At 44.1% G+C, this 27,330-nt stretch overlaps 1 protein-coding gene across 1 annotated transcript in view; it reads left to right on the top strand.

The window, feature by feature from the left end:
- LOC130112983 (zinc finger protein 1 homolog) overlaps window positions 1-26,626 on the top strand; it is a 51,766-nt gene extending 25,140 nt beyond the window's left edge. The window contains exons 3-6 of the mRNA XM_056280504.1: window positions 11,892-12,095; window positions 13,334-13,352; window positions 25,289-25,433; window positions 26,438-26,626. Of these exons, the coding sequence (XP_056136479.1) occupies window positions 11,892-12,095; window positions 13,334-13,352; window positions 25,289-25,433; window positions 26,438-26,626 (557 nt within the window). The remainder of the gene's footprint in view (window positions 1-11,891; window positions 12,096-13,333; window positions 13,353-25,288; window positions 25,434-26,437) is intronic.
- Window positions 26,627-27,330: the final 704 nt, after the last annotated feature.

Here is a 27,330-nt window from a genome sequence, read left to right as displayed (position 1 = left end):
TAGCAACTACAGAGGTATAAAGTTGATCAGCCACAGCATGAAGATTTGGGAAAGAGTAATAGAAGCTAGGTTAAGAGGAGAGGTGACGATTAGCGAGCAGCAGTATGGTTTCATGCCACGAAAGAGCACCACAGATGCGAAGTTTGCTTTGAGAATGTTGATGGAGAAGCATAGAGAAGGCCAGAAAGAGTTGCATTGTGTCTTTGTAGATTTAGAGAAAGCATACGACAGGGAGCAGAGAGAGGAGGTGTGGTATTGTATGAGGAAGTTGGGAGTTGCAGAGAAGTATGTAGGAGTGGACAGGATATGTATGAGGGAAGTGTGACAATGGTGAGGTGTGCAGTTGGTATGACACATGGGTTCAAGGTGGAGATGGGATTACATCAAGGATCAGCTCTGAGCCCTTTCTTGTTTGCAATGGTGATGGACAGGTTGACAGACAAGATTAGGTAGGAGTCTCTGTGGACGATGATGTTCGCGGGTGACATTGTGATCTGTAGCAAGAGTAGGGTGCAGGTTGCGGAGAGCCTGGAGAGGTGGAGGTATGCACTGGAGAGAAGAGGAATGAAAGTCAGTAGGAGCAAAACGGAATACCTATGCGTGAATGAGAGGGAAGACAGTGGAATGGTCAGGATGCAAGGAGTGGAGGTGACGAAGGCATAGGAGTTTAAATACTTGGGGTCAACTGTCCAAAGTAACGGGGAGTGCAGGCAGGGTGGAAAAGAGTGTCAGGAGTGATTTGTGATAGAAGGGTACCAGCAAGAGTTAAAGGGAAGGTTTAGAGGATGGTTGTGAGACCAGCTATGTTATATGGTTTGGAGACAGTTGCACTGACAAAAAGACAAGAGGCGGAGCTGGAGGTGGCAGAGTTGAAGATGCTAAGATTTTCACTAGGAGTGACGAAGAAGGACAGGATTAGGAATGATTATATTAGAGGGACCGCTCAAGTTGGACGGGTTGGCGACAAAGCAAGAGAGGCAAGATTGAGATGGCTTGGACATGTGTGGAGGAGAGATGCTGGGTATATTGGGAGAAGGATGCTGAATACGGAGCTGCCAGGGAAGAAGAAAGCCAAAGAAGAGGTTTATGGGTGTGGTGAGGGAGGACATACAAGTGGCTGGTATGACAGAGGAAGATGCAGTAGACAGGAAGAAATGGAAACGGAATATCCGCTGTGGTGACCCCTAACGGGAGCAGCCGAAAGTAGTAGTAGTAGAAATACACAAGAGGGAAGATAATCAGACACAGGTGGATGACATTAAGGGATAATGGTGATGACAGGGGCAGAAAAGAAATGGCAAGACCGGTGAGCCTTCAAAACTAAAACAGCAAACACTTAACTTCACCATGACAGAACCCCCTCCCCTCTCCTCAAGGGATGGATTCCAGACGTCCCAAATGAACAGTCCAATAGCACCAAGCTGGGTGGGTGGAGGGGGTTTGGGGGAGCGACTCAAGACCAAGTGGTCCGGGTGTGGACGAACGGAGCCAGGGATCTCAGGCAGATGGCCCAAGGGCGGGACCAAAGGGTGCCACTGATCTGGAGGATGACCAGGGTGTGGGACCGGAGGGCAGGACTGCTCAGGAGGCTGGCTTGGGTGCAGGCATCAGTGGGGCTGCTTGAGACAGGAGAAGCCGGGCAACCGGAGACACGGGAAGCCGGGCCACCAGAGACACAGGAAGCTTGGCCCCTGGAGACACTGGAAGGATGTTTGCAGGGGTGGCTGGCAGCTCGGGAACAGAAACAGGCTGACGCCCGACAGCGCATATTGACAGGTCGGCTGGGGCGACGCAGGAACGGGTGGAAGGCATTGGCCGGCATGGCTGATGGCTTGTAGATGGGCTGGGCATCGGCCGGGGCGGCTGGGGGACAGGAGGCTGGCTGGAGCTGACTGGACGAGCTCCGGAATAGACTGGGCTGGTTGCAACATAGCCCAATGAAACACTGGGTTTCCTGCCACGAAGGCTGGGAGGCTGGCAGAAACTACGGGGACCTCCCCGGGCCAGGTAGGTTCCTCAGAACGGGTTTAGTGCTGGCTCAGCGCCATGAATAGACTGGTGGTTTACCGACTGGTATACAGGCTGGCGGGTAGTAAGCCCAACGCTAGCAGACTGGGAGACAGGATGATGGTTAGCAAGCCGGATAACCCCTAGCCAAAGGCTAATCACACCAGGCACAGGGTTTGAAACAGGCTTTACGGTAGCCCCGAAATAACAAACCATCTGCTGGATGGATAAAACAAAGGAATCAAACTTACAGCAAATGGAGAGGCAAGCAGGGTGTCGGAAGTCCAAAACAACAGACAAGGTACAAACAGCAAGGAAGGCTCGAGGATAAGGCATGAAGCCCTCGGTAAACACAGTAATCCACCAAAGAAACAGGGCACCCAGGGGGACTATGACAGCTCCAGGAACCAATCAGGGAATGGGGAACAGGTGCACAAAGCAGGGGCAGGAACAAAAATGGTAAGACCAGTTTGCCTGTAAAAGCCAATCGGGAATAGGGGACAGGTGAGCAAAGTGACTAAATACAAAAGGAGAGGGAAGATAATCAGACACAGGTGGATTACATTAGGGGATAATGGTGATGACCAGCGGAACAGAAATGGCAAGACCGGTGAGCCTTCAAAACCAAACAGGAAACACAGAAAACTTCACCATGACACAGTGGATAGCTCAGTATTATGGCTGCTCATAGTGTTAACCCTGCAACATATGTGTAAAGATAATGTTGAAAATTATGATTGTAACCCTTGAAAACCATCAACTCCAGGTGTAATTACTAAGTCGGAAATTCTTTGCCCAGGAAATGCTCCCAAAACTGCATTCGAGTTTGACAACTGTCAGAAAATTTGAGTTTCATATTTTTGTTTGTAAGCATTTTTATACCATTTAGCTAGTATGCATTACAACGATGTGTTTACGTTGCAAATATTTTTTCATGGCACTGTATATCTGATATGATGGTCACACCAGATCACTTTATGCTCTCACAGTAAAACTACTTGGTGTGTTAAGTCACCTGTAGGTGCAATTTGTTCCTTATGAGCTCTACTCAATTGGCAAAAGAAAAAAAAGTATAGCTTTCAAACAATACAGGCATATTAAAAGGTATCAAAACACAAGTTTAGATAAACCACGTCCCCACCTGAGCTTTAAAGAGGTACTAAACACATATACATGTTTTTTGAGCTGTAAACTGAATGATGTGACCGTACGGTGATGAAACCATCGACAATATATTCACAAACACTATAGAAGGCAACATTGAAAGCGGGCTTGTAATAGATGACATCAGTGACCAACTACCAGTTTTTACAGTCCACGACTAATTTTAGGAAGAACAAAGTTTCTAACAACATTAAATATGTTCGAGACCCAGTAGTCTAACCTTGGGGGTTGTTCCAGGTCGTCCTCGGTGTGGAGTTTGCATGTTCTCTCCGTGTCTGCGTGGGTTTCCTCCGGGTGCTCCGGTTTCCTCTCACAGTCCAAAGACATGTAGGTCAGGCGAATCGGCCGTAGGTGTGAATGTGTGTGTGTTGGCCCTGTGATAGCCTGGCGGCCTGTCCAGGGTGTCTTCCTGCCTGCCACCCAGTGGATGCTGAGTTAGGCTTCAGCATACCCGTGACCCTGAGAACAGGATACGCAGTTTGGATGATGGATGGATGGATGGGTATTTGGGTGGCACGGTGGTGCAGTGGTTAGCGCGGTTGCCTCACAGTAAGAAGGTCCTGGGTTTGAGCCCCGGGGTAGTCCAACCTTGGGGGTCGTCCCGGGTCGTCCTGTGTGGAGTTTGCATATTCTCCCCGTGTCTGTGTGGGTTTCCTCGGGGGGCTCCGGTTTCTTCCCACAGTCCAAAGATATGTAAGTCAGGTGAATCAGCCATACTAATTTGTCCTAAGGTATGAATGTGTGTGGGTGTGTGCGTGTGTCGGCCCTGTGTGATAGTCTGGTGGCCTGTCCAGGGTGTCTCCCCGCCTGCCACCCAATGACTGCTGGGATAGGCTCCAGCATCCCTGCGACCCTGAGAGCAGGATAAGCGTTTTGGAAAATGGATGGATGGATGGATATTTGTGATTTTTCATTTTTCTTTCTATGACACTGAGTGGATATTTAGGTTGTGCGTAGCAGTGAGATCTGTTTATTCTTGATACATGACGTTAGGATGTGTTTTTCTTTTTCTTCTCTTTTTTCCTCTTGTGTTTTGGTGTGTTTTTTTTCTTCTCTTTTTTCTCCTATTCTTCACAGTAGTTGAGTTTGTATTGTGCGGCACAACTTGCATTGAATTTGAGCTATACAATACAGTGGGAATTGAGTTTGAAATGTATAGTAGCTGAATTAAATTAAGCGTAGGTGAGAAGGGGTAGGAAAAAATAAGTGTATACTTCCTCCTACTCCTTTTCAAACATGTAACAAATAATCTGATGCATACTCGTTCGCTGAGTTTGATGTGTGGATTTGTTGATCACTTCAGATAATTGGCAATGGCTTATCTGTATGTTATTCATTGATTATACAAGCCACTTATCCTAAGTAGGGTCGCGGGATGCTGGAGCCTATCCCAGCAGTCATTGGGCGGCAGGCGGGGAGACACCCTGGACAGGCCGCCAGTCCATCACAGAGCTGACACATTCACACCTAGGGACATTTTTTTTTAGTATGGCCGATTTACCTGACCTACGAGCTTATTTACTTGTTTGAAATAAATCATAATTTATTCATTCAAACTCATCAATGTTGGTGTTTAGTATTGACAATTCTTACCAAATTTATAAAAATCTGTTTTTCATGGGTTGAAACTAGTTCAACACGCCATCTACTGTTTTAAATCAGTCCTGCAAGACCAATGCTGACGTAGAGGTGACCAGTTGGGAATTCTAATTAATGAAATTAAAGAAAAAAGAACATTAACGTGTGACCCACCTCCCTCCACCCCCAACCTTGTGTGTGAAACTGCACTCATTTTCAAATATATGCTGATCAAGACTCATCATTCACAGGAGTTCACTGCTAACCTTTTGCGTTTATTACATTTTCTACCAACCTTTTGAATTTCTCTCAATTTACAGTTATCCATCCATCCATTATCCAAGCCGCATATCCGCAGTCGGGTTGCGGGGATGCTGGAGCCTATCCCAGCAGTCATTGGGTGGCAGGCGGGGAGACAGTTATAGTTATATTATTTCCTCATATTCAATTTTGGTGCAATGGTTCGAAGTTGTGCTTTTGACGGCTATAGAAGCACAACCAATCAACTGGGTCGGCTGCCCCCTCGCCCGCCTCGCCCCGCAATCAGAAAGCTGCAGCCCCTCTCGTGGGGCCTCCTTCCGTCTGTGGCCTGTCTGCATCACGGCAGTCGGGGAATCTTTGCGGGGTGGTGTGTGATGCCATGCCAGAAGGCGGGCCAGTGAAGGGGGCTGTGTACACTAGTGACTCGCACCGTACCCCTCTCGCGGATCTCCCCAATTACTCCTGCCCATGCCCCTGCCTCACACATACACACCCCCGCCCTCCTTCTCAACCCCTCGCCTACTTTTTAGCATTTTTCAAAATTATGTATTGGGTGGAGTTAGGCTCAGACCTGGGGGAGTTTATTTTTATTTATTTTTTTACCCAAGGGAATAGCTGAGTTTACTCTGGACAACACTCAAGTCAGCAGCAGCCTTGAAGGGAATCGACCACTAATTTCAGTGAACTATCTAAAACTATAGAAAATCAAACACTATTCAAAAAAACCCCACTATCAAATTAGAATGACTGATAAATACAAAAATAATGTAACTTTGGTCGCTCTCTAACTGTATCCTCTCTCTCTCGCTGTCTCTCTTTCAATACGTCTCTTGCTGAAATACTCCTTTCCTCAATGGAAGAATTTGATTTTTTTTAATTATTTATTATCGAAGATGGAAGGGCACAGCAGGGGGGTTGTGACTCGTATTGAATCACATAGCCAAGCCTATGACAATCCATGGCTGTAATAGCTCAGTCTTCACCACAGAGGCAGCACTTAGCTGATACTCACTGCTCTCTGTGCAACAATGCAGTGCAGCCAGGGTCCAAAACTAACTTTTTGGCTTACTTGCCAAGGTGACTGACAGATGAAAAAAAATGACTAGCTATACAAATCTTTTACCACCATGCCTGCCACCTGCTGCCACCGTGACCTGACCCCGGAGAAGAAGCTGATGATGAGATGAGATGACAGACCTTTTACAAGCCAATAGATAAATAAATTGCTTTTTACTATTGCAATTTGCTATTTTTATTATTTGCATGTCATCTTGGTCTCATATGCGATCCTCAGTCAATATTATAGTAGTTGCAGTTATAATAGTAATGTAACACTAAATGTATGCAGAAATATCAATTCAACTGTTTCAACATTTGAACACATTTGAATTAATTAATTCAGTGGTATTCACCTTATTATGAGGATGTACAAAAGACTAGATACAAAGGAAGGAGAGATGGATATTTTATATATATATAATATATGATTAGCCAAACAGAGACAACACAAGCAAAGATGTTGAACAAGTAAAATTGATCAAGGACGCAAGTGGAAGACTACTGTCACAAGATGAGGAGATTTTACAAAGATGCAGGGATTATTTCAGTCACCAAACGAATGAAGAGAATAACAGAGAAAGAAGGGCAGATGAACCACCAAGGAATGAAGAGAGTGTGGCAGAGATTACAAGGGATGAGGTGATAAAAGTGTTGCAATGAATGAAAAATGGAAAAGCTGTGGGACCGGACAATATACCAGCAGAATTCTGGAAATACTTAGGCAATACTGGCATATCCTGACAAGACTCTTCAGCAACATAATACAGACTGGGACAATGCCAGATGAATGGAGAAAGGGCATATTGGTACCAATTTACAAGAAAAAGGGTGGTATTCAAAGTTGCAACAACTACATAGGGATAAAATTGATGGGTCATACAATGAACTTATGGAAGAGAGTGAGGGAGTAAGTGACTATAGAGAAAGTACAATTTGGATTCATGCCTGGAAGAAGTACCACCGATGTGATAGTTGTACTCAGGTCCTCAGCCATGAAGGATTTCAACTTGAGTCACCACTACAATGCCACACACAAAGACAAATATGGCATGTACACCAGAGGTGCCAGAGCTGCTATCATCGCTGACCTCAAAGGAAAAATACACAAGACAGCAGAGCCTTTTTACCAAAGCCACGTCTACACAGGAGTCGTCTCTCAATGCGTCTTACGCTGTTTCCCTTGAGCTTGCTAAAGCAAAGAAGCCCTTGTCAGATGGCAAAAAAGTGAAGCTATGTGCAATAGAGATGGCTAAAGCTTTTGGAGATGATAACATAGCTAATAACTTTGAAACAGTCTCTGTCCTGTCGCACAGTGGCACGAAGAATTTTTGACATTCAAAATCATGTCAAGTGAAGCTCAGACAAGTCATGCATGACTGCAAGTACTTCTCCTTAGCGTTGGATGAGAGTACAGATGTGATGGATGTTAGATAGCTTCTCATTTACACAATAGCCATTGACAGTTCATTTGAAGTGCATGAGGAGTTATTGAAATTGGTGTCTTTTGCATGACACTACCAAGGGGCAAGGATGTTTTCAATGCCTTTAAAAGTTTTGTAAGTGAGCATGGGAGCTTTGACAAGCTTTCAGCAGTTTTTACCAATGGTGCACCATCAAATGCGAGGAAGACGCACTGGATTCGCCAGGCTCCTCCAACAGTGGCATTGACTGTCCAATATTGGACTGCATCATATATCAGGTGGGTAATGTTATTGCTAGCTAACTATTAATATATTGTTATGAATGTGGGTTTTCTTTGCAAGAATTTTTATCATAGGCTAAATCCTATTTCATTTAGATCTTACAGGAGGCCCTCTGCGCCAAGACAGTGAACTTCAGCCCTGTCATGGATTTAGTTACCAAGATTACCAATGCCATTCGAGGGGAGAACAGGTCTCTCAATCATAGGAAGTTTGTAGACTTTTTTGAATGAAGTAAATGCCGCTTATGGGGATTTACAGATGCACACTGAGATCAGATGGATGAGTTGCCGGAAGTGCTTGGAGAGGTTTTTTGCGCTGTGCACTGAAATCCCAGTGTTCTTGGAGGACAGCATTCGATGTGATACAAGTGCTTACTGCAGTAAACTCAGGGATACAGATTTTCTCTGTGACATGGCCTTCCTTGCGGATATTAAGTCGCACCTTAATCACCTTAATATGCAGTTTGCAGGGAAGAGGCCAAACTGTCGGATCTCTGCACACATGAACGCATTTAAGCGTAAATTAGCCCTGTTCAAAGAAAGCTTTTCATCCGACCATCCAAATTTGGCAAACTTTGTCGCCTGTGAAGAGATGCGCAAAGGTGTCCCCGAACGCGAGAAAACATTCCTCAAGTACACAGCAGACATAGAAACACTGCAGCAGCAGTTCAAGGAATGTTTTCAAGATTTCCATGCCATGCAGCCTTAAATTGTGTTATTCACTGATCCCCTCTCTGCCGCTGTCAGTGAGCAACCCCCAGGGTTGCAGCTTGAACTTTGCAAACTGCAGTCAGACCCCTTCTTTCAAGCAAAGCATATTGAGAAAGGAATTTTATTTTGGAGACTTCTACCCGAGTCCCACTTTCCACTCTTCAGGGATTTTGCACTTTCAATGGCCAGCATGTTTGAGAGCACTTACATCTGTGAGAGCAGCTTCTCAACTATGAGGCACATCAAGTCAAAAGACAGAAACAGGCTGACAGATGAAACTATATTCCAGCTCATGTAGATTGGATGCATAAACATTGACATTGACATTCAGTCTATTGTACGCCAGCAGGAGAGGCCACAAGTATCTCATTAAGACAGAACTTTATACTGATCCACCTGTGGGTGAGTTTCAATGGCTTTCAGTGGCTTCATCAGTGTATGAATGTGTGTGTGAATGGGTGAATGTGAGGCATACATTGAAAAAACGTACTTTAAGTGCTCAGTATACTAGAAAAGCAATAGATAAAATCCAGTCCATTTACCATTTACAATTATTTGTTAGGTTTTTTTTTTTTTTTTTTTTTTGGTCTGTTGAGTGTCCATCCCTTTATTGTGAACAGGTGTTTTTTTGTGTTTTTTTAAGTGGCGACAGGCTTTCTTAAACGTCAACACTTTTTTTCATCTAATAAACTAAACCCTACAAGTTTTTGCAGTGCTATGACAGTTTTGAGAAATTTTGCTGTGTCGGAAAATAATCACTTAGGCAGACTTGCCAAATGTTTCATCCAAAAAAACACTGATTTCCTCCACAGTGTATTGTTCACTGGTTGGTCGCCAAGAATCTGTTGTCTCAGTCAGAATCATACTCCATTTCATAGTCATCCTCATTCTCCTGGCTCTCGGTGACAGTTGGGTTTGCCGCCACGTGCCTCCTGCTCAGGCTTAAGTGCAGCAACTGCTGGGGAGGTTATGCATGCAGCAGTGTCACTAACTACACGCACAATGGGTTCCTCTGATACAGTTACTACGTTATCTGTGGCCAATTAATTTTTCTCCGAATTACTATGGCATTTAGGAGACTCCAGATTTACAATTTTGTGGGGTTTCCCTTTTTTCCCCACAGCCATAGGCCTCGTTACCCCCCCCCTCCCCCCCACACACACATACCTCCTAGCTACTCCCCTCTGCTTCCCATTCTGAATGCCGACAAGCAAAGTGCTTGTGTCACATGTCCCCACACTCAAAACACTCTATATTACCTGAACTTACATATACCATTTTGGCTATGGGCTTAAAATTAAATATTTATGATTCATAAAAACATCAGACCATGGAATCGATTGGTTGTGGATTAGTAACATCAGTCCGATATCCAATGACTTAAATACATCAGTATCGGAGCCCGATGCCGATAATAGGATCAGATCAGTCCCAACTCTACTGACATTGTGCCAGATGACATGGACTAGGGTTACATTCGAAATTAAGGACAAGCTCCTCCAGCGATTGCATTACATGGAGAAGTGATACATGGTCTATGAACAGACAAATGGTATAGTTTTTTGTTTTTGTTTTTTTTCTCCCAGTTTTATCCGGCTAATTACCCCACTCTAACGAGCTGCCCTGGCAGTTGCTCCACCCCCTCTGCCAATCTGGGGAAGGCTGCAGACTACTACATGTCTCTTCCAATACATGTGGAGTCGCCAGCCACTTCTTTGAACCTGACTGGGGAGTTTTGCTAGGGGGATGTAGGTGTGGGAGGATCACGCTATTCCCCCCAGTTCCCCCTCCCCCTTGAACCGGCGCCCCGACTGACCAGAGGAGGCGGTGGTGCAGCGACCAGGACACATACCCACATCCGGCTTCCCACCCACAGGCCAAGCCGGAGGTAACACGGGAATTCGAACTGGCAATCTCCGTGTTGGTAGGCAATGGAATAGGCTACTGCGCCACCCTGACACCCCTTAAAATTTGTTTTAATACAGCATTCATTTTACTAAATTTAGGTTTTACTTCAGCAATAGCTTGCAGTGTGGTGCCAACATTGTTCACTGCTGCCATCACATACTGCCATTCAAGTTGTTTCCTTTTGTTTGGGGGCCTCCCTAGAGGCATTTCAAACAGTATAACTGTGCTCAACCTCAGTGATGAGCACTTTGATCTCTGACTCTGCAAATTTCACCCTCTTTCTTAAAGTCGACTTTTGCATGTTCCCCTAAATGATAGTCCAATAAACGCTCCTTAGAAATGTCAGCATATTCATGAGCTATTTCATTAACCATTAATAGATGATAGTGGAACCACACATGGGAGGAGTGCATGCACGCACAATTCAGTGAAGGTTGGTATTTATAACAAGAAGACTGCATAAAAGTGTGCGGCATACGAATTTATAGATCTGATTATTTCTGTTCATACATAGATTCTGAGGTTTGTGCGTATGCAATGTTTAAGGATGGAATCTACGCTGAATTTTATAAATGAGGCCCCTGTTCTAGAAAATTGATCCTAAAGAATCTTGACTTAAGGCTAATTGTATGGAGTTTGTTGACTGTAGGAAAGCTCATTGTTGACAGTCTAACATTCAGCAGAGCAGCTGAAGGTATATTTTGTCATGTTCCACCTTTCTGTTAAAAGATAAAACATGGAAATAGTGAGTGTAGTTAACTTTTCAAGTAGAACTAGCATTAACGTGTCTTTGTTATTTCTCCCCTCTGATTAGATCCTCGACATCTGTTTGACCATAAAGATGAGGTTCCTTTTGAGCTTCAGGAGTGGACAACCAATCTGGGCCAGGAGGAGCTAGAAACCACAGACATTAAAGAGGAGCAGGAGGAACTCTGGACCAGTCAAGAGGAAGAGCAGCTTCAAAGAATAGAGGAGGCAGATAACACCAAGTTACCATTCCCTCCTGTGCCTGTGAAGAGGGAAAACAATGAAGGGAAATCTCACTCCTCACAGCTTCATCAAAGCCAAACTGAGGCGAACAAACAGCCAGAGCTTTCAGCCAGCACTTCAACTGATCAGATGAAAGGAGAACCTGATGGCGAGGACTTTGGACTGTCAGAACCAGCCAGTAACCTAGATCAGGATGGTAATTTAGAACCAACTAGTGATGGTGAGGACCTCCCTTCAGACTATTCCGAAAGTGAGACTGAAGACAGCGATGATAACTGGAACAAAACTATAGAATCTTGTTCCGGTTTTGATGCAAAAGATAATGAAATAGGTCATCAGAGATCTATTAAGAAAAAACCTTTCATTTGCTCAGTCTGTGGTAAAGGGTTTACTCGAAGAGGACAAATCCAACCACACATGAGAACACATACTGGAGAGAAGCCCTTTAGTTGCTCAGTCTGTGGTAATGCATTTTCTCATAGAGGCGATATGCTGAGACACATGAGAATACATACAGGAGAGAAGCCATTCAGTTGCACAATCTGTGGTAAAGAGTTTTCTCAAAGAGGACAAATCCAACCACACATGAGAACACATACTGGAGAGAAGCCCTTTAGTTGCTCAATCTGTGGTAAAAGGTTTTGTGAAAGAGGACATTTGCAGACACACATGAGAACACATACAGAAGAGAAACCATTTAATTGCACAATCTGTGGTAAGGGGTTTTCTCAAAGAGGAAATATGCAGAGACACATAAGAACACATATAGGAGAGAAGCCGTTTAGTTGCAGTCTTTGATAAAAGGGTTCCAGAGGAGGAAATGTGCAAACCTGAGAAAATAACATTTAGTTGCTCAGTTTAAAGGGCTTCCTTGAAGAGGAGATATGCAGTCACATGAGAGTACATAAGAGAGAAACCTTTTTTTTTTTTACTTTGTTAGTCTGTTGTGAGGTTTTAGTCAAAATAGCAGTCAGAGGAAACTTATGGTATAGTAAACAAAATGAGTTAGCTTGGATCATCTTGTGAGAAAAATCTAACTTCGTTCACATGCTACGATTAAGTCATCATGTAAATCTGTGTACATCTGACTTGCCTACAATGGTCAAATTAGATCTTAAATGGAAATTGAATATCATATTTTATAGTTAACTGAGGGAAACCTGTCATGAATTGATTAAGTTTGACAGGTATTCTGTACTTGACAGCAGACTAAAATTAGACTCCAATGAAGATATCAGAATATTTGCGACTGAGACATGAATATTTCTTAAGAGTAAATTAAAGGTACTATATTCTCATTGAACCAGCCTAACCTATTCAAGTCAAATCCAATACGTATATCGCCAACATGATAATGCCAGGAAACTTGGTTCAATTAGCATTAGTGTCACCAACATTTTTTTTCCCGAAATGCCTTATTTTAGATAAAATCTGTAACTGCTTCTTTTGATATTGTCTATGAAATGGAAGTGGCACTCAATTATGTTGACAGTACTGAATTTGTAACTTAATTTTTCAAAAATTAAATCTTTAAAATGTTTAGCAGGGAGGGGAACACATTTACAAGTGGTGGGTTTAACATCCATCGCCAACTTTGACAATGTTTTCAATGATTATAATATTAGGGTGAGTAATCAAGATCTGAAACAAAATCATTAAAGACATCTAAAAAACTGAAAGTACGACTGAGGCTGGCAATAGAGAACAGTAATATGAAATGAGTATTATTTTGAGTTTGGACTTAGTTACAACAGCGGAGGGATGAAAAACACACCTAGACAGACTGGAACTGATTATAAGGAGCAACATTGAAACTGGACTTGAATGAAAGGAATTAGTTGGTTCTGTATAATTTTACCCCATCATTTGAGTCTTTCATAAAGACACCTAACAGTGGGCAGTATGAGTCAGTGTGCATCAAATCTCCTCTTACATCTTTCTCTGAGTTTTTAGTGGAACCAATAGAAGCAAGGCAAGTTTATTTATATAGCACATTTCAAAGTGCTTCACATAACGGTATAAATTGATATCTAGAAGAAAATTAAAAGAATAAGGTAAAGAATTAAAAATAAAACGAGTTTAAGTAACTCTTTAGTGAAATGCAGTGGCAAACAAAAGTTTTTAACCTGGATTTAATTGAGCTCACACTTGAGGCAAATCTAATCTCTTCAGATAATTTTTTTTCTAGTTGTGAGCTGCATAGTGACTGACCACTATCTGATCATGTTTGGTTTTTACCCTGGAAACTACTAGCAGATCAGCCTTTGTTGAGAAGTCGAGAGCGTTAGAAGCAGGTCAGTGATGTGTTTCAGCTCTGACGCATTAAGAGATTTACAAATGAGGAGCAGTATTTTAAAATTGATCAGATCTGAGAACTGGAGATATATCTTCAGTCTTCTTTGTAACTTGCTTTATGTGGCTATCAGAATTTAGTTCTGGGGCTATAATACAGCCAGATTTCTAGCTTGGCTTGTATTCTTGATTGATAGGGATCGATGTGAGCTATAAATTTCAACCTGGGACATCCAGCCAATGATTTGTTCCAAGCACTTTAGATACACCTTGTCAGTGCTTGGAACAAATCACTCGGTGAGAGAGCTATTTATATTGTCTGCATAGTTGTGCTAAGAGGCTTTGTTATGTCTCAGAACTTGACCTAATGGGAACATGTAAAGGTTGAATAGTACTGGCCCAAGGATTGAGCCTTGTTGGACCTTGCAAGTCATTTTCTTGCAAACGGATACAAAGCAGCCAATTGAAACAAAGTCCCTACAATTGTAAACCAGATTTGAACCAATTTAGGACAATTCTGGAAAGCCCAACCTATTTCTCCAGTCTGTCTAGAAGTAGCACATGTCGAAAGAATCACTAAATTCAAGTAACATGAGAAGGCAGAGGTTTTGCCAGAGTTGGTGTTCAGACAAATGTAATTTAATGTATGTAATGTAAGATTAACAAAAGGTTAAGTTATAGGGAAAAAAACTTAACAACATAAAGGGATTACAATTCAGATAGGTCAATTAAATCAATGTGATTAAGAGGTTGGGCAAGGAGGACAATGTAGAGGCCTTATTAGAACAAGAAATTGAGGGACGTCTGGGTGGGGTGGTGGTCTATTCAGTTGCCTACCAACACGGGGATCGGCGGTTCGAATCCCCTTGTTACCTTCGGCTTGGTCGGGCATCCCTACAGACACAGTTGGCTGTAGAAGCTGGATATGGTATGTGTCCTGGTCGCTGCACTAGCGCCTACTCTGGTCGATAGAGGTGCCTGTTCAGGGGGGAGGGGGAACTGGGATGAACAGCGTGATCCTCCCTCATGCTACGTCTCCCTGGCGAAACTCCTCACTGTCAGGTGAAAAGAAGCGGCTGGCGACTCCACATGTATCAGAGGAGGCATGTGGTAGTATGCAGCCCTCCCCAGATCGGCAGAGGGGGTGGAGCAGCGACCAGGACCACTCGGAGGAGTGGGGTAATTGGGGGGATACAATTGGGGAGAAAAAGGGGGGGGGGACAAGAAATTGATATCAGTCTTAACATTCAGTACCATTATTACAAATGCAACAATAACATAAAAACATATTGTGTAATTTGATTGTAATGAAATAGCCTAGTTCTTACAAAGCCAGTAAAAATTGTGTAGGGCTGTATTCTTTATACACCTACATCAGGGGGGAGTTTATAGGGGCTGGGTCGGGGTTTGAAAATAAGAAAAATAAGAATATGGCAACAAAGGGCCGGGAGGGGTTAGGAGCTAACTAGATGCATTTAAACAGATCTGAACAGAATAGCACCAGGGGTCCGGTGGGACATTCAAGATGTCAGTTCTGATGAAGCATGAGATGAGGCACATGAATAGATGAGGCACAAGAATGCAAACAATAAAGCAACCTCACAATTTTTAAAGGACAACATACCAAAAAGAAAAATTAATTCAAGAAATGAATGACAAATGTTTGAAACATATTCTAATGAATCATAGCTTCTCCTCTTCAGAGTAATAGAGGGGTGTACAACTTTGGTTTTCCTTAATGTTTGTTTAGCAGACAAAATAGTACACAAAGAACTAATGTAGAAAAAAAAGATAGATATAAACTATGGCGGTCAGAATCCATCCACAAAAACACTGCAATAAAGAATAATCTTTAAAATCCAATCTTAACTAATTCTAACTTTGCTAATTTTAGAGCCAATTTTAATTCTTCAATACCAATACCATTCTCTTCTTTTACAGTCCAAGCTAGTAGGGCCATAAAAATAGTTGATTTGTAAATAGTTTAGATGGGCTTACCATACAGCATAATTTGCCATCCACTGTCCTACAATATCCCACCATGCCTAGAAAGGATCGATTTTTTGTGTGATTGGTTTGGCTTATCTGATCACCATTACCTTAGAGACAAATGTTTTGAACCAACAGCGTGTGACTTGTTGAAATGTTGTGTAGCATTCAAAGTCGATGAGAACACATCTTTCCTTGAGCAGCAAGTGGAAAGATCTAGCGCAGCTGTGCTCTGTAGGGAACCAGTCTGATTAGAGCCGTTTCAAAAAATAACTTTTTCAAAAGCAAAGCCGATACCATTGGCAAGTATTTCAGGGCAGAAGGTACATTTGTAGCAGAGTTTGCAACAGTAATAATTGAAAGATGAAATCGTTTATAGTTCTTAGGTCTTGCACAACTATATAATTGGCCTTGTTGAGCTTTCAGATAGGAAGAAAAGAGGTGTTGTTTTTTTGATCGGTTACTCTGTGTCAAAATCTGGTGTAGCAATTTGCATCATCCAGCTCCTCCTGTGTAGAAAGACACTTGTGCAAAAATTACTGAGTTGAACATCTCATCTTTTTCTTTTTTTCATGTCATCATGATAGTATCATTCAACCCACTGTGAGTGAAACCATTTTCAAGTTTGGCTCAAGGTCATTCATATACAGATGTTATAAACAACAAAACAAAGTCGTTAATCTGCTCATTAGATTAACCACATTTGTTTTTAAATGTCTCTAATGACTTCTCAGTATTTAGGCTTGTTCAGTTATTTTTTTTCTCTAATATGACATTGTAATTATACCCATCGTTACAGACCATGTTTCATTTACAGTAACAGTGTGGTGTCCAGTTACAGCACAGTATATCCTGCAGGCGGTGTCAGTTTCATCAAGGACACCATATTGCAACAATAGGCCAATAAATTTTACATAAAGAAAACCATTCTTCCACCAATTTTACAGTGAAGGGGAAATTAATTTTCATTGGCTTCCCCTTACATTCTCTATAAGTTCTTGAAGGATACTGACATATTTAGAGCATGTCGTTGGTTGTCTCCCTGCTGGTTTTCGAACTCGAGAAAAAACTTTGATTGTGACCCAGTCCTCTTCTTATCTCAGTCTATATATCTTCTCTATGGAAATGTTGCCCCAACTCCCTTTTGTGACCACAAAATAATATCCTCCCCATATCAGCTACTATCATTATGGTTTCAAAGTTTTAAACTTTTTTGGAAAGGTAAACATTCTTAACATTAGTTTCTTTTCTTTCTTTGCTGTGGTTTTTGCTCTCTTTTTTTTTCTCTTAAAAATTTACTGCAGTTTCAGATGTTTCATAGGCCTGGTTTTGTTTTCAGTTTCCGGTTTTCTCTTCTTTTTGACACCACAGTGTTGGATGTAGTTCTTTCTAATACCTCTTAATGAATGTCTCAGGGAGGCAGCATGTTTTCCTTAAATTAGCCAAATAGCCGTGTTAAAATTTTTGCAGTGTCCCAGTTTCATTCTGATATCAACGCATTTTGGCAACTTATAATGACAGGTTTTTGTGGGAATCTCATGAACCTATCTTTTTCATCAGTTTTGACCAGTTCAACATGCCCTGAACCATCTATTTATACAATGTCTGTGTTGGGCCTATTAGAAAGATCTCAAACTTGTTCTGTTAATTGTCCTCCTCACTCACATTTTTAACAACTGTGCAGCAAACATGCAATCCCCTTTATATATTTATTCATTCATTTATTTTTTCTTGTTATTTCTCCTTTCGGGCATTCAGGGTATCACAGATCTCATAACTATGCTGGCCAGAGGTACAAAACACAAAAGCATTAAGAAAACACAAAAACATTAAGAAAATGCAAAATACATGAAGAAAACACAAATATCAAGTGAAATACACAAAACTTTGAAAAAACATAAACATTAAACCATCAGTGCGGGATTTAATGGGATTATTTTACCTGGATTATTGAGCATGCATCAAGACACTGCAGTGCAAATCTTTGTCTCACCCTTCTGACAGTGAGAGTAATTACACAAACACTGTCGAAGCATAGTTACAATTCGATGAAATTTCCACAGTTCCAAGACAAAAATACGTGATTTAGGTAGGGTACATGTAATAGCTACATAGCCTACTCCAAATAATTAAAGAAAACCAATCTGGGCGGCACGGTGGCCCAGTGGTTGGCACTGTTGCCAACCACTGTTGCCACTGTTGTCCTGGGTTCGAACCCCAGGCCGTCCCAGGTCCTTTCTGTGTGGAGTTTGCATATTCTCCCCATGTCTGCGTGGGTTTCCTCCAGGTGCTCCGGTTTCCTCCCACCATCATAAAGACATGCAGGTTAGGGTTAATATTCCTGCCTGTGCCCCTGACCTAGGCAATAGGAAGAAATAACTGGAGTTGGTCCCTGGGCTCTGCACCACAGCTGCCCACTGCTCCTATGCAATAGGATGGGTTAAATGCAGAAAACAAATTTCATTGTAACCGAACAACTGTACAATGGCAAAATAAAGTGGCTTTGTTCTTCTGTCCAAGAGCAGTAACACGACATCTGTGTCTGCCCTCAGTCAACGGCTATCCTTGTTTTTCCTCGTCAATTGCTTCTTCTTTTTTTTTTACTTTAATCTCTCCTCTGAACGCCGTTTTTTTTTTTTTACCTCCCCTCACGGAGCATCAGAAATGACTTCGTCGCTATGTCTTGATGCATGCTCAGTAATCCAGGTAAGAAAATCAAAGAAGGTTGAATTGGTTCATCTAGATACAACGTTTATTGACAGATACGTTTCATCGCTACACTGGCCAAAAAACCCCGCTAACTTCTGCCTTTTTACATTGACCAAAGGCGGACATTAGCGGGCTTTTTGGCCAGTGGGAAAGGGGTATTATTAAGTGACATCTTCAGTCTGACTGAAGATGTCACTTAGTATATTACTTATATTCAAAGAGTATAACTCAGTGTTAACTAAGTCACTGATATTATCATTATGTAGTCCTAGATCTGGTAGATGCTCTTGTAGACGAGATATATTGTTTGAATTATATTTTGTTTGATTATACGTGTTGTGTTGTAGTGTTATTATTCCATGTTAAGTATGCTGAGAAAGCCACGAAACCGGAGTCAAATTCCATGTATGTGTAAACCTATATGGCCATAAACATAATTCTGATTCTGATAACACATAATGAACAGAATGAAAAATAATGTTGTAGATGTGTGCCTTCTTTGTATTCCTGCCCATGTTGGAGTAGAGTGCAATGAAGAGATGGACAGCAGACAATTAGATTACAAAATATAGGCTTATGGATCCCATTAAGCAGGTCTGATGCTAAAACCTACATTGAACCTTAAATATAAGAAATCTGGCATGAGTACTTGGATCATCATGATATGGGTAGACATATTGTAAAAAAATTATTGGAGCCATCATGAAACAGGTAGACATTTATATAGTAAACAAAAATTAATTGGAGCTGGAATAATTTGGGAGTGGGAATCGAAAGGAAGAGAACATCATTATCCAGCTAAGAATTCAACATAGCCTACAGGATTCAATCACACTTTGCATAAAATTGGCAGGCACTCAACAGGGGCATGTATACGCTGTAATGATCCAGAGACAGTAGAGTATGTATTACTGCAACACAAGGGACATGCTGAAGAGCATATTAAATAATTTATGCCATTGAGGGAAGCAAAACGTGATTTTCGTTAGCAGGTCAATAAGGTAAAGCAGGAAAGAAAAGATATAAGCACATGATTAACTTTTTAAGAGAAACTGGTCTAGTAGGAATAATTTGGTTTTCGTTCCTCAGTCTGCTGATCCATACAAGCCATCCGGTCCTTCTATAACCAAAGTGAGAGCTGTGTCCGCATTCTTGGCACAAAGTCAAACACGTTTTCGGTGGGTATCGGACTCCACCAAGGTTGCCCCTTGTCTCCGATTCTGTTTGTGATATTCATGGACAGGATCTCAATGCGCAGCCAAGGTGAGGAGTGTGTCCGTTTTGGGAACCTCAGAATTGCATATCTGCTCTTCGCAGATGATGTGGTTTTGTTGGCTTCATCAGAACATGACCTCCGGCGCGCACTGGAGCGGTTTGCAGCTGAGTGTGAAATGGCCGGGACGAGAGTCAGCACCTCCAAGTCTGAGGCCATGGTTCTCTACTGGAAAATGGTGGATTGCTCCCTCCAGGTTGGGGATGAGTTGCTGCCCCAAGTGAAGGAGTTCAAGTATCTCGGGGTCTTGTTCACAAGTGAGGGTAGGATCCTGCCCCAAGTGAAGGAGTTCAAGTATCTCGGGGTCTTGTTCACAAGTGAGGGTAGGATGGAACAGGAGATTGACAGACGGATTGGTGCAGTATCAGCAGTAATGCGGACATTGTACTGGACCGTTGTGGCAAAGAAGGAGCTGAACCAGAAGGCAAAGCTCTCAATTTACCAGTCAATCTTCATTCCAATCCTCACTTATGGTCATGAGCTTTGGGTAGTGATCGAAAGGGTGAGATCGCGGACACAAGTGGCTGAAATGAGTTTCCTCCGTAGGGTGTCTGGCCTCAGCCTTAGAGATAGGGTGAGGAGCTCGGGCATCCAGAGGGAGCTTGGAGTAGAGCTGCTGCTCCTTCGCATTGAAAGGAGCCAGTTGAGATGGTTTGCGCATCTGATTAGGATGCCTCCTGGGCGTCTTCCTTTGGAGGTTTACCGGGCACGGCCAACTGGGAGGAGACCCCAGGGTAGACCCAGAACTCGCTGGAGGGACTACATGTCCAATCTGGCCTGGGAACGCCTTGGGATCCCCCAGGTGGAGCTGGAGGGTGTTGCTGGGGAGAGGGACATCTGGAGTGCCATACTTAGCTTGCTGCCACCGCGACCCGACCCCGGAAAAGCGGCTGAAGATGAGATGAGATGAGATGAGTCTGCTGATCCACACTCCAGCCCAGCTAGTGGTGGTAAGGCACCCTTAAGGAGGTTTGCCAACCACTTTCAAATGAATGAAAAAAAAAATCATTTTAAAGTCATTGTTGAAAATGCCCAGAATCCAAGTGCTGAGACTAATTGTCCGTCGTGTTTGACTGTGGCTGCTGCTGACATCTTTGCAGTGTTTGAGAAAACCATTGAAAAGCATGAAGAAGAGATAGATCGCCAATGCAGGCTGCTGACACTATTATATTTAAAGAACAAGAAATAATCCAGTCTACACAGAAGCGAGTTTTTGTGTTGTTTTTCCTAACTTCTGCCACACATTCTAACAACACGTGCACACCCCCCAAAACCCCAGCACCATAACAACCTACACTACCTGATAGTGTTTAATGGCTACCATACTGTCACACTCCAAACAGTGTGTACACAGTATTTCCCTCTCCCCCCCAAAGAGCACGGAACCTATGCATAACTGAATCCTTATCAGGACTGCTGAACAACAAGTAGAATGTCCTTGAGGCCTACGCATGGAACTCTGTGACATAGTCCTTTAAGTAAGCAGGGTGGGCCCTTGCTCGTACTGGTCGGCCCTCCTTAACCACTGGTTGTGGCCTCTCCAAAGCAGCTGTGGAGGCACCCGGAGTTTAGCCCGGAGCATGGCCCAATACTGAGTCTAACTGGAGGCTAGGAGGAGATTGAGGAGGCTACAGGTCAGGTGCTGGTTATGGTTGCTGAGGTGCTGGTGGCTGTAGGGCCTGAAGGAGTATGAGGGGCCCCCTGTGGGTCTATATGTACCTGCGCCAGTGGAGGAGAGACTTGTGGTGGTGGGACACCACTTCCTTCCAAGGCTTTTTTCCTTTCCTCAGTCTTTTGGCAAGCCAACGAGATCTGTCACTAAACATGAACGTGGCTGGTCCCTGCTGGTGGTCAACCTGGATGGGCTGAGTCCAGTATGATGCTATCTTGTTGGCCTGATGAGGCCTACGGGCTTGGATCCAGTCACCCACCCAGATAGCAGTGCCTTTGACCCTGTGTTTCTGGTCAAAATACTGCTGCGTTTGATGCTGGCATCTGTTTACAGAGGCTTTGGTCCATGACTGGGTGCTGCTGTGCCTTGAGTCTGGCCAGTGGCAGTTCCGTTTCCCAACCTAGCACGAGGTGTACTGGAGAGGCTCTGGTTGTGACATGGTGGCTGACACTGTAGTGCATCAAGGCTTGGTTGAGTGCTGTCTGAAACGCATACCCCTGAGCCAGGTGTGCTCAAATGACGTTCTTCAAGCTTTGATTGAACCGTTCGATGCCTCTTTGCTTGTGGACTGTAGTACGCCATGCGTGTTTTATTCCTCTATCACTGAGGAACCTGGAGAAATCCGCAGAGACAAACTGGGACCCATTATTTGTGGTGATGACACAAGACATTCCCCAACATGCAAACAGGGCCTCCGGGTGTCGGTGATAGACTGCATTGTGATGGTCCTAGCCAGAACCACTTCAGGCCATTTCGAATGGAGGTCATATAGCACCACCAGAAAGCACTGATAATAGGGAATTCCACAGCCGTGGATCTTCCCACAAATGATGAGCTAGAGATGTTCGCATGGGTGTGGCAGCCATGGGACTGTTTGCAGAGGGGTTGATCTCTGGTTTTCCCACTGATGAGGTGTGGTGCACAGTCTCTGGCATGTACTTCGATGTTATGATCAATGCCTGGCCACCAGATGAGATCTCTGCACCGCTGTTTGAGCTTAACAGGGCCACTCATGTGCCATTGATAGCATGCATGCATACAGGCCCCCCGGCACCACAGTGCAAAGGCCCCTGAAGACACAGATATTGCCCCAGCATGAGAGTTCGTCACACAACCTAGCAAATGGAATGAGATCCTCAAGAAACTTAACTGGCCATCCTGAGCGTAAGTACATGCAAAGTGTGGTCAGTATGGGGTTGTGCTTTAATTCCTGTTGTAGTTCCTCCAATGACACTGCTGCGGTCCACAAAATAAAAATAAAAACAAAGGCAGGCAATAAACAAATAAACGTCCCCGTTGCAGGCCTGATGGGAGCTTGGTTTGAGCGCTATAACCATGGGTGACTCACCCTTGATGAAAAGTCAAATGTCTCTGCACTTTAATGTCCGGTGACGGCCTTCTCACGTCATCTGCTTCGGCGATGACTATGGTGAAGAAAAATCCACCTCGGTCCTAGAGGCGATGAAGAGGGGAAACAGTGGAGCTCCCTCGTTGCCAGAGGGGCAGCCGTGCTTTCCCGGTCACACGGTGCGCTGTCTGGTGACACTGTATGCAGCCTCAATGTTCGCGCATGCAGGGTTAGCATACATTAGCAGGGCACCTCGGTCCTAGAGGCGATGAAGAGGGGAAACAGTGGAGCTCCCTCGTTGCTAGAGGTGCAGCCGTGTGCTTTCCCGGTCACACGGTGCGCTGTCTGGTGACGCTGTGTGCAGCCTCAGTGTCCGCGCATGCAGGGTTAGCATACATTAGCAGGGGCGCTCACTGGCCGCTAAGTAGCATGTGGCAGTATACACTTGACGAGACTAGCTCCAAAAACACATGCTACAGGTTCACAAGACCTCAGTGACATGTTAGCTGGCAGCTAAACATAATATCAGCAGTCAAAACTGTAGGCAAAAAACAACTTTAGGGCATAATACGTTCAAACCCTCATGGCTGAGTGCCAGCAGGCTCTCGTCCCCCCCCCCCCGGTCTCTCCGCATGGCCCGTTAGCCCCGCCCCCTAACTGTTGTGAGTTAACATACTTAAAGTGACATAGACTTTTGGTGTAGAAATTATGGGATGTCTACTGCTATGTACATATTAACTGAAACTTAACTGGTGTATTTACGCCGGGGTTACATTAAAGTGACATATACTTTTGGTGTAGAAATTATGGGATGTCTACTGATATGTACATATTAACTGAAACTTAACTCTGGTGTATTTACACCGCGGTTACACCTCATGTCTGGAATATCGTCGTAGCCCAAAGCTCCCAGATACACTGCTAAGCTGTCCAGCCAAGTTGCCCACGGAATTGGAGGTTCTCCAGGGACGACAAGGAAAGGTGCAGGTGGGGGTAGACTGAATTCGGCCATCCTCGTCGCCAATATTATATTTAAACAACAAGAAATAATCCAGTCGGCACGGAAGCAAGCTTTTCTGTTCTTTTTACTAACTTCTGCCACACATTCTAACAAAGCATGCGTGCCCCCCCCAAAACCCCAGCAGTTGTCGCCATAACAACCAACACTACCTGATAGTGTCGAACAGCTACCATACTGTCACACTTCAAACAGTGTGAACTCAACAGGCACATGTCAATCAATCAATCAATCAGTCAATCAAGTTGCATTTTATATAGCGCTTTTCTAGCTGCAACAGCCACTCAAAGCGCTTTACAATTAGTTAATTCACACACACACATGCACACGCGCGCGCACACACACACACACCAATGGCATGTCAACTATGCAAGGTATCCAAGATAACAACTGCTCATTGGGAGCATTGAGGAGTTCAGGGTCTTGCTCAGGGACACCATCATTTTTGCCAGGAGGAGCCGAGGATTAAACTAATCCTTCATTGTCTCACTGCACATGCGCAAGGCCCAACATATCAGCATTGTAAATGCTATTTAAAATCTTTCATTTAATAATAATTCTCTCTTCTAATTCTGATTTTAGCCCTGGTTTCTATCAAATCTGCTTCAGTAATGAAGGGGTTACTGTCCTGAAACCATGAAAATCGAGTTATCCAATCAGATTTTTTGTTGTCTCTTGGCAGAGAAAGGGTTAGCTTGGCTGGCTTCCTCACTGGTTAGGACTGCTAGAAGTCCTTGTGCTTGTGTGTTTATTTAGAAAGTGACAGGTGAATCAGCCAATCATATTTTGCTGTTGTAGTGGGTGGGACAAAAAAATATCACCGTAGGACTTCTAGAAGTCCAGACCTATCCAGACGTGGGCTCACTCATATAAAAGAATGATGTGCGGTTGCTGAGGAGTCATTGCTTGTGATTGACCGACTCTTTCACATTGGCGATCCAAATCTACTGGTTCACTTAAACCAATCAAACCACACATCACTAAAGTTAGTCTGTGTATCAGACGAGTGTGATGAAGTTTAGTATAGTTAGAGAAAGAAGTTAAAGACGAAGCATTGATACAGGAGGAGACGAGAGCAACATTGTAGCTAGCTTGTTAGCGTTACCCTTCTCAAGACGTGCTTTCGGGGAAAAGCAACAAGTGATTGGAAATGGAAGGCCAACTCCCGCTCCTTTCTCGCCTATGCGTCATCACCTCACCTGTCTGGTGTTGACCATCCCCATATCCACCCCTTCAGTTGAGCGGTCTTTCTCAGCCCTAACCCTTCATTCACAAACCACACACGAATCTTCCCATTTCATAGCAAAGGATCCGCGAATCTATTCGTACAGTCAGGTATGTGCAATTTATAATTACAGGCCGCAGTAGCTCATCATCAACCGAGCCAAGGGCCAATTCGGCCAGTCAGCCATAGACTTCCTTGGACACCGAATCACCAATGAAGGAGCAGTCCCACTCCCTGCCAAGGTGGACGCCATGACCAACTTTCCGTGCCCCAGGACCGTGAAGTCCCTGCAGGAATTCCTGAGGATGGTGAACTTTTATAACAGGTTCATTCCCCAGGTAGCTCACATTCTGTGGCCCCTATATGAGTTCCTGTGGGGTAGGAACCCCAAAGGTATGGTAGACTGGTCCCCAGAGATGGACAAGGCCTTCGAGGACACTAAGGCAGTACTGGCTAATGCTACCTTGTTGGCACACCCATCGCCCACTGCCCCGGTTGCCTTCACGACTGATGCATCTGACTACGCTGTAGGAGCGGTGTATGAGCAGTAGGTGGGTGGGGCCTGGCAGCCGCTTGCCTTCTCCAATCGTAAGCTACGCGACAATGAAAAGAAGTACAGTACTTTCGACCAGGAGCTCCTGGGGCTGTAAGCCCGGTATCACGAGAGTTCGTGTCATAGTCACGAAATTTAATCTATGAAATTGTGCTGGAGGACACGATGTCACTGTAATTTTCTTTTCCGGCACCATGAAGTTGTATCCAGTGCATTCCTGTGGGCCAAGTTTTTCTTGTGTGAGTCACGTTATCAAGATGCTGGCTCTGGCTGGTCTGGCCTCCCGGGAGAATGCCGGTCACTTACATATATTTGAAAACACAAAAACTACCCTAACCCTAACTGTTATTTATCTACATATCAGACAGCAGAAATGACACGACAGCCCAGTAACTGTCTACATCAGCCCTCTTTATTTTCCTCACTGCTTTTTTTTACATAATTTTCTTCTCCCTTCTACTGCCCCCCTAGTGGGCGTCAGACTAACTATAAGATATAATACTAACCCTAACCCTAACCACCATAGTTTTTGTGTTTTCAAATATATGTAAGTGACCGGCATTCTCCTGGGAGGCCAGACCAGCCAGAGCCAGCATCTTGATAACGTGACTCGCGCAGGAAAAACTTGGCCCATAGGAATGCATTGGATACAACTTCGTGGTGCTGGATTCTAATTTCAGTGACATCGTGTCCCCCAGCACAATTTCATAGATTAAATTTCATGTCTATGACACAAAATCTCGTGATACCTGGTTCTTCGCCATCCAGCACTTCAGGTTGCTGTTGGGAGGCCCGCCGTTTCACCACATATGTGGACCACACAAGCCGCTGGCATCAATCATGGCCAAGGCTGAACCGCCGTAGACTGGGCGCCAGCAGCACCAGCTGAGAGTTGACCACAGACATTCAGCATGTGGCCGGGAAATACACCTTCGTTGCTGACTGTCTCTCCTGGGCTGTGGCGGGCGCTGTACACAGCCGCAGGATGTGGTGTTCAGCGACACTGGCTCCACACTCCTCTGCGATGTCTCCATGGGTCAGGCTAGACCCATGGTTCCCACCAGGTGGCGCCGGCGCATCTTTGATGTGGTCCACGGTCTCTCACACCCGGGAGTGAAGCCGTCTACGAAGCTGGTGGCTGCCAAGTTCGTCTGGCCTAGGACGTGAGGGGCTGGGCGAGGTCCTGCATGGTGTGCTAGTGTGCCAAAGTCCACCGTCACATCAGAGCCCCATTGGCCCCTTTCCTGGTTCCAGAGAGATGTTTTGACTACATCAACATGGACCTGGAGGTTCACTCACCTCCTCACTATGGTGGACAGAACCACCAGATGGCCTGAGGCAGTCCCACAGCCATCTCGTTGGTGGAGGTGGCCCGGGCATTTATCGGATCATGGGTAGCCCAGTTTGACACTCCAGAGCTCTCAGTTCACATCTGAGCTTTTGATATACGAACGTTTTTATTGGACTTTATTATTTGTAACCCACAGAAGACAATCCACAAATATCTACCATGATCCACAAATATGTCGCTATCCACAAATATGTATTTTTGTATTTGTGTTCTGTAAAATCATATCCACAAACATACGGAGCGATTTGCAAATACGTAGAACCTACTCTGTAAACATTTTCGCATTTGTGGATCCAATGTTACATGTGGAATGGGTTTTACACATTAGTGGATTGCTTCCTGTGAGTTTGTGAGTCATGTGACATTTGTGACTTTCCTCCTATTTAGTTGTGGATTTTTGTCCCATTTGTACCGTGCGGATCTGTAGGGAAAAAATCCACAAATATGGGGTCCGTGGTGGTGTAGCGGTCTAAGCATCGACTTTGTGTCGACGCAGTTGCCCACTGGGGACCATGGCCGG

The sequence above is a fragment of the Lampris incognitus genome, chromosome 5 (genome assembly GCF_029633865.1).
Source record: "Lampris incognitus isolate fLamInc1 chromosome 5, fLamInc1.hap2, whole genome shotgun sequence".
NCBI classification, from domain to species: domain Eukaryota; kingdom Metazoa; phylum Chordata; class Actinopteri; order Lampriformes; family Lampridae; genus Lampris; species Lampris incognitus.
The sequence above is the reverse complement of the archived record's forward strand: the minus strand, read 5'-3'. Positions and strand labels throughout refer to the sequence as shown.